At 39.3% G+C, this 13,583-nt stretch overlaps 1 protein-coding gene across 2 annotated transcripts in view; it reads right to left on the minus strand.

Annotated features, from left to right (window-relative positions):
• Positions 1-1,348: 1,348 nt before the first annotated feature.
• The window catches only part of ACVR2B (activin A receptor type 2B), a 67,688-nt gene continuing 55,453 nt past the window's right edge, over positions 1,349-13,583 (minus strand). For both annotated transcript variants that reach the window (XM_069006339.1, XM_069006340.1), the window contains exons 10-11: positions 12,008-12,138; positions 1,349-10,464 (exon numbers count right to left, since the gene is read on the minus strand). In XM_069006339.1, coding sequence (XP_068862440.1) covers positions 10,270-10,464; positions 12,008-12,138 — 326 coding nt within the window. In that variant the 3' untranslated portion in view covers positions 1,349-10,269. The remainder of the gene's footprint in view (positions 10,465-12,007; positions 12,139-13,583) is intronic.

A 13,583-nucleotide genomic window follows, 5' to 3' on the forward strand; every position in this document is an offset into this window, starting at 1 on the left:
CCCTGGGCTCCAAGCGCCAAGGATTATTGAATTACAAGACCATAGAATGGTTTGGGTCAGAAAGGACCTTTGAAAACTTTAGCTGCAGAAGAAAAGCTCATCTCCCTTATCAGGAGAGACTGCGGAAGATGGGCCTGTTCAGTGTAGAGAGAACTGAGAGGGGATCTCATTAATACATATAAATATTCCAAAGGTGGGTGCCAAGAGGACAGTGCTGGACTCTTTTCAGTGATGCCCAGTGACAGGATGAGGAGCATCTTTCTTACAAGCCCCCTTTAAGTACTGAAGGTCACCATAAGATCTCCCCAGAGCCTTCTCTTCCCCAGGCTGAACAAGAAAACTGGGGTATGGGGTTGGCTTTAGGCAATATAGGATGATGTTATATTGGACTTCTTTTCAGGAAAACCACCAGCCTGATTATTACTATTTTTCCCTCCCAAATACTTGCTAATGTCCATATTTGCCTCATATCTGTCCACACTAAGCATTTCCAACCCAGCACAAAGCCAGAGGCATTTTTTTTCTGAAAAAAAGGATCAGTTTAGCAATGGCAAACACCAGAACGTGAGGATAGCATGGCCATGCCATCACTTTACTGCAGGCAGCTTTCCTGGAGAGGTCTGGCCATGCTTCAGTGTGTGGCTGAGGGCATCTTCATACCTCATGTGAGGTTTATAGACCTCAGTGTGGTGCTATGAGTATGGGGAACTCAGGCTTTTTTTTTCCTCTTTTTTTTTTTTTAAATCTTTTTCCTGGTCAAGTTCCCGCACCTTTGGCTTCTGGCAGTTGCAGCTACGTTGCTGGACTGTATTGATACAGCTTAACATGCACATATTGCCCTGTGTGAATGGTTCTTTGCTAGGAGTGATAAGCAGCGTTACAAGAGGCAACACACTCAAAAGGGCAGTTAAATAATAAGCAGCTAAATAATAAAAAAAATAACAATAATGAAAGGACACAGGTTGCCCCGGGGTGTTGTGGATGTCCCGTCTCTGGAGGTGTTCAAGGCCAGGTTGGATGGGGCTTGGAGTAACCTGGGATAGTGGAAGGTGTCCCTTGGCGGGGGAGCTGGAAATGGATGATCTTTAAAATCTCTTCCAGCTCCAACCATTCTATGATTTTGTGAATTTGAGCTAATTCCCTCTTCTCTCTGGAGGTGGTTGTGAGGGATGGGTAGTAGAGGCAGGCCTCAGCTATGCCTCTGGAGGGACTTTTTAGGGATTTTGTATAGCAGAAATGCCATTGAAACACCAAAAACATTCATCTAAGAAGAAGGAAATCCTCCTGTTAGATGCCAAAGACAATAAAATAACAATGAGTTTTAATGTCACACGAACGAGGGAAACAGTTATTTGTAATTTACTGTTTATTTTCATATACAAAAAGATAAACTTGAAATAGTTCTTTCTAGGTTTTTTCCTCCTATTTGTTGGGGTGTAGCTGCTTCACACAGGGCAAATACTACATTCATACTGGTTTATTCGGACACCCAGTGCAAAGCTGAAGCAGCAAAACTCCAACTTGGCAGATCTAATTTCAAACTTGAGACTCATTTCTAAAATACCACAGTAAAAAGGAACAAAGATCCACTGCAAATTCATGAACTATGATACAATGTTCTTTCCAAAATGTCTTCATTTCATAACTGCAATACAATGGATGTCTGCATTAGGCCATTTTATACATACATTTTATATATGTATACTTCTGCAGAATGTATATATATAAAATGTACATATATAAAAAAATCAGCACACTTCAATCCAAAAGGGGTTACAGCAACGAGCTTAACTCTCTGTATACTTTTTTCTTTAACAGGATACTTTAGAATAACTTTTGTTAACTCAGTAGTACAAGCTATCTCTGTTCTACATTTTTATAGCTACAAGAGTGAAATATAACCTACAACATTTACATTTCACATATCTTGGTATACAAACAGTACTTAGTGAATTTGAGCCAAGGACCAAGAGACTCTTTAAAAATTATTTCACCATCTGATAGAGCTTCCTGTAATTTACACTCAGTTTATTCTGCAATCTTCTAAATCATTTAATCTCATAGTTTGAGTTTAAATCCATTCCAACTGGAAATCCTGGAGAAACAGGTTACTGCAAACTCTTATGTATATTCTATATATACAAGTTAAGTAACACAGCGTAATAAGACTTAGCTATTTATCCTAAAACTGATATACACATATTTCACTACGCTAGACAAGTCTTAGGATTTTTATTTTATTTCTTTAAATAAAGCACAAATTTAGAAGTAGCTGGTAAAACTTACAATAAGATGGTTTTAAAATGACAAATGGTTAGGGTGAGATTTCTTCCTGCTGGTGTCAAAACATTTTCTTGTGAGTTTTTGTACTATGCTGTGTTGTTTAACTGTATGCATCTAATGTTACATGCAGAAAGCTCTTTCCACAAGAATTGACATCGAACTGTACTTAAGTCAACTTTACAGTACAAAATTTGTCAAACTTAAGGACGAATGTGAAAATATTAACAGGTGAAAGATCAGGCTTTCAACTCTATCATGAGGATCATGCAGAATTCATAAGCAGATAGTTTGAACAGATTGAGAATGGCATTGTGCGGGCTTATGGCATATAATTGAGGCCAAAAATGTTGCTTAGTTTGCAGTAACCACCTCCTTCAATCCTCACCCACTAATAGATTGATTTTTGCATCATAGTTATTCCATTGGAAGGCCAGCAGCATTGCAAAACACCTCCTCCTGGGAGATTTTAGTACTTTGATTTACCAAAGATAATAATCATCAACCATCAATAGCCATAGAAACATTAGGCAGCCAAGAAAAATATGGGCAAAGGGAAATATCTTGTACTCTTCCTTTAGAAACAGTAAATTAATTACTATCCATTCATTACCAGTAATTAAGTGAATTACTAGTAATAGTAAATTCATTAGTATTTGGACAGGAAAAGCTACTATGCTGTCCAAGTAGGGTACAGACTAATGTTGTATCAACTACATGGATATATTTTTTTAAAAAACAGACATTTGGGAGGGGATCACATACAATAAAATGGTGATTTAAAAAATGGTCTAACTTATATTTTTTCCCCAAAAAAATATAGCCTGAACAGAATTCTCTTCAGCAAAGTACCGTTAAGAAGTTGCTGTAGTTGAAGGTCTGATTTTATGAGCTGATTCTTGGGAGTAGATATTTGGAAAAAAGAAAGGGCCAGACAGGTTCTAGGTCTTGCCAACATATTTTTTGTTATCCACAAAGTTGCTCTGGTGCTAAGTCCACTTTCCAAGCCTATGAGATGCTCCAATCTCCTCCTCTGTCATGGCCAGATTTTTGGTTTCAATTGTTTTTTGTGGTTTATTTTGGTGTTTTTACAGAGGTGGCAATGCAGAGATGCCAGTGACTACTGAATTAGGATTTTAATTCACTAGGATGGTTACTGGTTAAACTTCAGTTCCTCAAAACACTGGAAAATTGAATGAAGTATGGCCTTCCTTGTCACAAAAACAGAAGCCATGAAATTTTCCTAGAACATGTTTTAGTTTTGCAATACCAACCTTATTGGAATGTTATAAACTGAGTTTTGGGGTTTTTAACGACTGGAAAGATTAAGAGGCTTCTGCTTCAAAATGGGCCAAAAATGCAGAAGCAGTGTTTTATTCACATCATCTGCCCCATTTAAATACTGAAATAAAAGGCTAACAAAGGAAGCACTTTTCAGAAAACACTTTTTCTTTCTGGATATCCAGCACAATGCCATTATAGAGCTTCAGAAAAGCCCTTTTGGTTTCAATGTTGGAATACAAAATAAGTTTTGCTTTTTTCCTTCAGTCCTTGGGGATCACTTTTCATTTACATATATATATCATATATATACATGTATATATGTATATGATACATATATATAAACACCAATATAGAGCAAGGTTCCTGTTTGTTTGTGTATGTTACAATATTGTAGTATCAAGGAGAATCCAGATAGCAACACTGTTTAACATGAGGTTTGAGGTAATTGGTTCTTGAAATACCTGGATCACAGACTGCATCCAGAAATAACAGCTGGGCAATGAAAAGTGTTTTTTTCAGACAGAAATAAAAAAAAAAAAAAAAACAAAAAGAAAGCTTACAGCAGTTGCTTTTGCATGGAAAAATAAAGGCACAACAGAATAGCATTACATTTCAGAACAGCTGGATGGACATAACACAAGTATGACCTCTTTCTGTGGAAGTGTCCTGACAAAAAGCATTACTGCTTATTCCATAGGCTACTACTTCAGTCAGGGAACTGAGCATCACCCTAGAAACGAGTCATGAAAAGGGAAGTCTCATGTAAGTAAGAGACCAGGTGTGCTTAGAACATGTTCCAGGAACACACACACACTCGTGGTCACACAGGATTGGATGGAAAATCTCTCACTGGTTTCCACAGGGCCAATACTTCACCAGAACACAGCTGAGGGACTGGGCAATTGCAGGAGCCTGCTTGAACTAGTGAGCACTAATTGCAGAAGGCACACTGTCAAACCAGCTCCAAGGCAGTGCATGTGCCGTTTGGTTTAAAGCTTTCTTCAGTACCTCTCACCCACTGACACTGTGCTATCATGGTTGAGAGGACTAAAAAGACTGGAGTGAATTTTAAGTCCAATGGAAAATTAGGTGAAACTCCCCACACATTTTTTTTTTTTTTCCTTTAATACTTTTAGAATACCTTGGATTGGTTACTCAGATTTGGAAAGCTCTTTCGCTTAGTAAGACTTTGGACATGACAGTGCTCCTTTTTTTTAGTGCCTCTGATGCAGACTGTTAAATCTGATTTTGGGAATACAGAGCACGTATCTGTGTGTTCTGGTGAAGCAAGATTAGTTGTGTCACTTCAGAGAGAAGGAATTTCTAGGAACTGGTTTTATCAGGACTCCACTGGTAACAGCTCCTTACAGATCATATTGTCAATGCAGCAGACACAGCTGCTGTGAACGGATACAGCAGCGAGCGAGATCAGCCCGGCTATTTGGCCTCAGTAAATTCTTTACACCCTGACTTCACAACTCACTGCAGCACCACAGCATATGCCAAAAGACACACTGCCCACACATGGATACTCGCATGAACACATGAAAAAACTCTTCCCGAGTTAACTGAAGATGGCCGTAGAAAAGCAATAAGCATCTTTAGCAGAAGGGATGTGACATGCAAGATAACCTAAACATCTACTCAGTGCCATCCTCAAAGCATGTCCAAGTACATCCAAACTTGCTCCTCAAACTGTTTTCAGGCTACACTTGTTCTATCCTCTAGACTTTGATGTAGTGCACACTTAATTTAAACATTATATATATATTTCTTTATTTATTTGCTGTGCATACACAGACCTTTCTCCCTTTTCCCTGCAGAAACATATTAGACATTACAAAAATAATCTGTGGTATAAAAGAATTCTCACACAATGTAGAATTTTTGTTTGTATATGTAACTAAAATATATATATATTTTTCCAAAAGTAAAAAAGTCAAAATGTCCTTATTTTCCTCTATTATATAGTCTATTTTATTTACAATGTTACCAAACAATATCCTGTATGTAAAAGTGATAAAAGTTTGCGGGACACTTCCTGCTTAGCAACTTCCCAAGTGGAGTGTGGCTTGAAGAGGACTGCAAAAACAGCACTGTCACACCTTATCACCCAGCACCTTCCTCTGCAGTACAAGTTCCTTCCAGACTAAATGAAACCAGACCTTCTCCCTGCAAAACAGGGCAAGCTCTGACAGTCTGCCTAGAAAGTAGCACAAGAGGAATAAAACGTGTGTTCTCCGGTTTCACTGCTACGATGTTAAGGGGGATCAGGATTCCTAATGGCCAGGCCTGACCCAGCCAGCCTGGAAATATCTGCTTCCACTGAAACCACTGCCTTCAAGTGGGAACAGCAGGGAGTTAGGAGACCCAAGGAAAATGCATGGGAATTACTGGGGGGCACTCACAGACCTTCTCTTCAAAACAAAGACCTCGGCACTTCCATAGGTGTAACTGTGTAGCACTGGATATTCTGTAAGAGAATTTCACCTGAAGAACGAGGCAGAATAAAAAGTGGGCTTCTTTTGTCTTAGAGATTTCTTAATCATCAGGACCATCTAAAATCCTTAATCATAATGAATAGGCCTGGTACTACTTAACTGATGATTAGGCTGGTTTATAACCATCTCTTATAATATGCAGGTATATTTTAATATAAGCCACATACAATTTCCAGCCTTGCTGTACTAATGCAATTTCATCAGCAAGTCACCACTCTACCATCTTAAAAAAACTCCCCAGTTTTAGTTCCTGTGGTATTTCCAGTTTAAAAATGTGAACTCAAAGTTTCTCCACCTAGGAAACCAGCCCAGCCAGTGCAATAAATTCGTAAAAGGGAGTTACACCAGAGAGATGGGGAATCCTGGCTCTTAAAGTCAAGGAGAATTTTTCCTCAGGATATTCAATGCTAATGTTCACCTGAGAACTTCCATACGAGAGAGGGAGATCACCAATAAAATTCTGCAGCCAAATTTTTGAAGAGCTGCTTTCTCTAAGTCTGAATGGGAGGTGGAATTTAGTGCTTGGGAAGCATCATAAGAGGTGTTGTCACCATCATATTCAGGGGAGTGTTTAGAGGAAAAGAGCTGCAGTTGCTTATGACAGCTACACCTATGGATGTGCCCAATTCCTGACTTGGAAAAAGCCTCTACAGTACCAAACAGAACCAAAATCATGTTGTCAATGAGAGTTCAAACGGATTAGAGGTGAGGGAACTACTTGCTTGACTGATCAACTCTTGAAAGACCAACAAGTTAATCAGAGCTTGTCTTTGTTCATAAAATAAATAAGTGCCAGTTTAGAAAACAGCTTTAGCCAAATTGGTACAAATTAAACGTTCAGGATTTCCTTCTCTGCTGCAATAGCAAGACACACGTACCTATATACATATAAAACTTGTTACCCAGCACACACCCAATTTGGAAATTCTTTTTCAAATCAGTTTCTGAATCCTGTTGACAAGATGATCTATAAGGAACCATTACACCAGGAAGATGTAACACTTTACAATCAACATTCGGTCAAGGTTTGTACGGTCGTGCAGTTCCCCGCAGTAAGAAAAGCTACATGTGAGAATTTGTGTTATGCTTTCTCAAAAGAGAAGATTTCAGACACTGTTTAATAGGCTATTAAAATCATATGGCACTTTCAATAAATACTTTAAAGCTTCTTAAAGAAATCAGGATAAAAAAGCAACTGCTGTAATAAGCCTGTTTTAGCTATAATACGTAATGCTGAAGGAAAAAATCCAGAAGAGCAAACAGATATTAACAGTTAAAAGACAGTACAGCTTTTTTCTTTCTGCAGCAATAGGAACTGGCTCCCATTCCCGGGGAAAAGGGAGCAAGCCCACCTCGAAACAAGTATTCACTCAACTGCTCTACGCTCCACCCCAACGCTTACATCACTTCACTTCTAAAACATAGTCACATTTTCATATAAATCTCAGTGCAGAAATGTATTAAACATGAAAAATACTGATCCTGCAAACATTTACAACCACACTTAACATTAAGTGAGTGCCTAATGTCATGACACCAGAAGAGCTACCTACACCCTCAATGCTAAGCATAGGTATGTTGCAGCATCAGGCCCAAAGGTGCCAATGGCCACCGGGGACATTGGCTGGGTCAAAATGGTATCGTTCTGTCTGGTTTTGTCAAGGTTTTCTCAACAGAAGCACATCAAGAAACAGAAACTTTCAAACCTACACACGGAAACACAGTTACATGTGTGTACATACTAATATGCAATATACATTCAGTAACTTGAAAGAATAGGTTAAGACTTTATTCAGATAGACAAATTAAGGCAATTCTCTTAATGTCTCTTCAAGATAAAGGACCATGTCCTCATTTGTGACCTCTAGGTTTTAAAGCTATACTTTTCAAGAAATATATTTCAATTTTTTTTTTAATATTTTCTCCAATTAGCGGTTTCATTTGCTTAATAAATTATATCTGTGCAAGGTTGCACGCTGATAATTTGGCAGTGTAGAGAAGTCCAATTCATTTATATAATACAGACTTTTTACATTTCCATTACAGGGTGATTAGTTTAGGACTGCATTTTGGCTTAACACAAAGAAAAATTTAGAAGATCTGGCCATCCAATGGACATTACTTTGTCAGTCTAGCAAGACACAGAATTCATGTTATATTCAAAGTAAGAAAAAGAAAAAAAAAATTTAAAAAAAGGAAAGAAAAAGAAAAAGAAAAAAAAGATGTACTGTCCTTTCACTAAAACAGACCAAAAAAAAAATACAGAATGGAAACAGCCTTCACAAATAAGAGTGAATAATGCCCAGGTACCTTATATAGGCAGTTATTCTACAACTGTATACAGTTATTTACAATGGTGCTTTATTAAACAAAACAACAAAAAAATGGTAGCACTTCCTAAAAGATTTTGGAACTTTTTTTCTTTTTTTTCTTTTTTTAAAACTCCCTTGTCATAAAAGCCAACTTACATTAAAATATACTTACTACAAGACAACACAACTAACAAAATATATAATAAAACTCATACAAGTAGAAAATTCTGAGGTATTTCTGGTTTGAGGTGGTCTGTGGTCGTGAAGTTTTTAATTTTTTTTCAGTTTAAACCTCGGAAGCCACGTAACGTGTGTGTGTATGTTTTGTGTTTGCTTTTTTTTTTTTAAGTTTTTTTTTTTAAACATTGCATGTTTTGCAAATTAAAAAAATATTTCAATGTTGAATCAGCAGCATTAGGAACATTCACTGACTAGAGCAAGTTTATGGCATAATAAGAGTAACGGTATTTTAGAATATGCACCATTTTAAGACAAAAGAGTTTCATCACAGAGTAAGGAGAAAGCAGGGTCAAAGAAACCAGTGGGAGAGGTGCTGTGGGAATCACTGCTGCTGCTGAGCTGCCTCAGCTCCCTGCAGCCAGGCAGCTCTCAGGCTTCTCGGATGCTACAGGAGCCAGCTGCCACCATTCAGGTGTTTTCACTCTCCCAACCTCAAATTAATAAAGAAGAAAAAATATATACCCACTTTTCACCCTTTTCCTCTTTCCACCATCTGCACCGTTCGTTTGGTGATATAATCGACAGATAATCAACCCAAGGCCAAATTTCCTCGACTGACTCACACTTGAAACAAGATGCACAAATTTTCCCATCTTTCAGTATTTTACCAAAGTGCTTCTGAAATCACACTTCCCCACCTGTCCTGATGACATTGCTTAAAAGCATTTTCCTAATACCACCTGGAATTGAAAAATAAAAGTTATAGTCCTGCTTTGTTCTTTTCCCGCCCAAACCCAGACTCTGGAGGAAGAAACAAGTGCCTTTCTTCCAACCACTGCCTCTTTAACTCTGCTTTCTCCATACTCTGCAGCCGTAAATACTCTGCCCAGAAATGTCCTTCCCCTCCTCTAATGGTTACCTGAGAAGTAGCTCCATAGCAAATGATGTTTCCCCGAATGCTGCCAAGTCCAACGTCACTCTCCCCACCCCTATTCTACGCTCACCCCTTCAATTCTACCATCAAGAATTAACATTCTCTGCCCAGTTACTTTTTTTTTTTTCCATGTTACAATGACACCCGTTAGATCCGTAAAAGACACATCTGCTGTTTTTTTCTGAAGCTCACTTCCAAAAAAATAAAAAAAATAATAAAAAAAGAAACTGAACCCAAAACCAAAATGGGGAAAAAATGCTTTTGAGGAAGGTGTATTCTTTATATAACAGTCTTAAGTTTCCTCCACAGTTTGCAGCATTGCGTTTTTGAAGGTGGTAGGTGGTTTTCCTGTATGTCACAGAAGCTTATGTCACAGATGCTCCGCTCAGAAGACAGAGTGATAAAGAGAAACCCAGAAAACTGAATAAAATAAAAACAACTGAAGTGAGTTTGTTGAGGTTCTGAGGTACCTGCACCTTTTCTGCATTCATTAGTCGGCACCTGAATGCTTGCTGAAATGTCCATTTTTTTAATACAGTAGAGCAATGTGCTGGTAAAATTGATCCAATCCAAAAAAATAATAATAATAATAATAACAATAATAATAAAAAGTCAAGATAAAATAGCAGCTGCATTCATGGGTTTGTTGAATTTTTGTGATTTTGTTTTTTTTGTATGGTTTTTTTTTAAAACTTTTTTCTTGTCGTTTTTTTTTTGTTTGTTTGTTTTTTTAAATCCGCTGAGTCTGGAAAGACAAAAGTGAACCAGGACCCAGGACTCAGATACTAGACTCTTTGGGTGGCAAGTCCACGTTGGTGACAGACGTCACGATGGAGACGAGGCAGTCCGAGGTAGTGCCGTTGACGGATTTGCGGATCTGCGCGATGCGCTCCTCGACGCAGCCCGCCGAGAGCCGCGCCTCCGCGTCGTGGTCCCAGCACTCTTCGATGGTCACGCAGAGCTGCGCCAGGCCCTGCAGACAGCAACGGGGAGAAAGCACCTTCAGCAATGTCACCTGCTCTGGGTGACACCAAAATGACTTCTGCTTTTATATTTCCTTCATATATATTCGTAGCTCTGTAGGCTGTTGTTGTGTAGTTATAGTTCCTGGCTAGCTCCAGTACTTTTCCCACCCTGATAGGCAGAAGGATAAAACACATTCCAAAGGCTTCTGCCCTATCTTGCTTTCTCCTGGGAACCAAGGATCAGCTACCCTCCCAAGACACTTTCTCATAAACAAAGTACACTGGTACCAATGGGAGGCTCCAGAAGAGGTTGAACCAAGCGGGGGAATTACCTCATCACCTGTGTTTCTAATTGGGGATCCTTGTCAATTTTGCTGATTTGCTAAACTTATAAAACTATTCGCCCTGTGTGGAGTGGGTATTTTTCCATATCTGCCCCTGGCAGCCTCCAATTAAAGACCAGTTTTTATATCACCTCCTATACTAATATTGTCTCAAAAATGTGTTGTTTTATTTCTAGATCTTTAAGGCGTCATGGACACCACCTTGGCAGAGGGTGGGGAGGTCCACTGAACACAGCCAATGCTCTAAAGAAACCCTACAAGTACTTTTTCCACAGTATGCCAATTACCATCACATAAGCTTTAAGAACTACTTAAAATATGTGTTTTCATGGGTTTTTTAAGCATCTGCTTTCTAAGGCTGGGCTGCATCCAGCCCCAAAAGTGCTTTTTTTAATATCAAAATAAATCCCAAGATTCAGCAGTTAGAGCTTTAAAAGACAACAAGTATTATGATTCCCATGATAAAACTGTGAGAGCTGGCACTGTACCAGTTACTATGAAACCATTTGCTTTGTTTGCAATCACTTCTCTCGATATCCCCAAAATAACTGAATTCATCAGCGCTTGAAGAACGCAGCTCTTATTTGAACCCTCACTGGAAGTGGAACACTCATCTTTTACTGCAGTCCATAGCTCTCCCTAATTTATGGGAAGTGAGCTAGTACACCTGAGTCTAACCAAATCTGTAGCAGTTTGGTCAAAATAGAGGTATTTGACTTCTTACTGAAGCCCAGTGAGATACCATCATCTCTCACCTTCCTGATCTAAGAAAAATCAGCTCTTTTATTAAAAACGTGAGCCTGAAATTAACTACTTCTGGGAAACTCACGCTGCATTTTGCTTCATTGTCTGCTTGCTTTCACATCTAATTAATTTTTTCTCCATAAACTGCTCCAAGTCTTGCATGGTATCTCGCTTGTGAGGAGTGTGTCTCCAACAGTATGGATCATTTTCTTTTTCTTAATGAAAGGACTTTATTTTCCATTCTTTCACCATATTAAGGGAGTCCTACTAAAGCACCACATGCTCCACATTCAGCACTAGCTAATTATTCAGCTTGCTTAGTCTCTAAATACAAGAGATAAACAGAAAAGGGAGCACAAAGGTATTGAGCAACCCCTCATTCCCCAGAGCTGACTCTAACACTGGGAATGCATAACCCATCACACAGGAAAATATTTTCCACTGTTAACCAGGAGGGACGTACGGGATGTTTTAGCCAGTGATCCTTGAACACGGGGCGCATCTTCTTGTGAACCACCACTTCTTGCAGGTCCTCAAGGGATGGGTGCTGACCTATTTCTTCTTCAAAAGGCAGCATGTATTCATCCACTGGACCTATGGTGTGCACAGAGAATCAGGTTAGGGTAGAAATGGCCTCTGCAGAGCCACAGCCTCCCCACGCATGAGTGAGCTGCAGCTCCAGAGGAACCTCAACCCACTGCAACAAAGCCTGGCGTTCACCTGTCACTGCAGACAAATGTGATTTACATTCCTCCTGCACAATGGTCTTTTCTGTCCCTGCTGCCTGTCTGGCCATGCATTTTCCACCTCATTGAGTTACGAATCCAAACCCTCAGCCAGACCTCTGGATCCCATCATTTCCTTGAGAAAGTTTGCCAGGTAGTCCAGCATTTATTTTAATAGAAAGAGCAAATCAACCCATCCTCCCCACATTTTAACACAACAATGCAACACACAATAACCTAGACAAAGGTTTCAGCATGAGCATAATTTCATTTTAGCACTGACTAGCAAGGTCAAGCATATACAACACTTATAATTTCTTGCTTTGTGATCTGGCTTGTTCATAGGTTTGAGTCAGCCCTGACACGCTGGAGCCAGACGCACTTGTCCCAAGTACCAGCTCCGAAGTGTAAAATGATTTCTGAATGCTTTAGTTATACCAGTTATGGCTGTGAGCTGCCCAGGGCCACGGGAATGAGACAACTGTTATGAGTATCAGTGCAGATGCTGGATGATAGCAATAACTTCTGCTTATTGAAACATCATTTGGCTTTTGGCAATGCATAGATGCTTTCTCAGAAAGAGCAGCCCAGCTTAACTGATGGGCTTCTCACAGTGCTCCACAGCATCACTTACAGTTTCTCAGTAGCAAAAAGTGACCTCTTTCCAGAGCAGAGATATTTCAATAGGATCTTTCCAGACTTAAATAAAAGAGCTGACCACTTCATCTGGTCATGAATTGTGACACCAACAACACAATATTTAAGTATTCTAAAGAATGAAATCACTAAACCAGCTTATCATTATTCTTGTCTAGTCAATGGCAATCACTAAACCAAATTGAAACACTTGCTCCAATGGATGGCACAGGGTCACTTATGACTTTCCTTTTCCTCCAAGAGGAACCCAGGCTAAGAAGAGCTGTACTGGTGATCTCCAAGCTAAATGTGCTGTTTACACAACATCACTTCTGAGCTAGAAGTGCAGATGAGGCTCAGTGTAACCCCCTGTCATCCCAAAGGAAGCCTTCCCTCTGATTCAGTGGTGCTGTGTGTGTCACCTGCACACACAGGTGTGCAGGTGACTGAATTGGCAGGAGATCCCAAACATGACAGGAAAAATGAAAGTGGATATTTGAGGCACCTCAACAGAGAAGGGCAATTCTTACATGAATGATCTGTGTACCACTGTTTTACACTACTGTGCTCCTAGCTCCCTGCTCCTCCAGCATTTCACCTGGTTACACTGTACATTTTTGAAGAAGAGACCTTCTGTTACCACATATTTATGGGAGGAATTTTAATTATAATCAAGCT

The sequence above is a fragment of the Aphelocoma coerulescens genome, chromosome 2, assembly GCF_041296385.1.
Source record: "Aphelocoma coerulescens isolate FSJ_1873_10779 chromosome 2, UR_Acoe_1.0, whole genome shotgun sequence".
Lineage (NCBI taxonomy): Eukaryota > Metazoa > Chordata > Aves > Passeriformes > Corvidae > Aphelocoma > Aphelocoma coerulescens.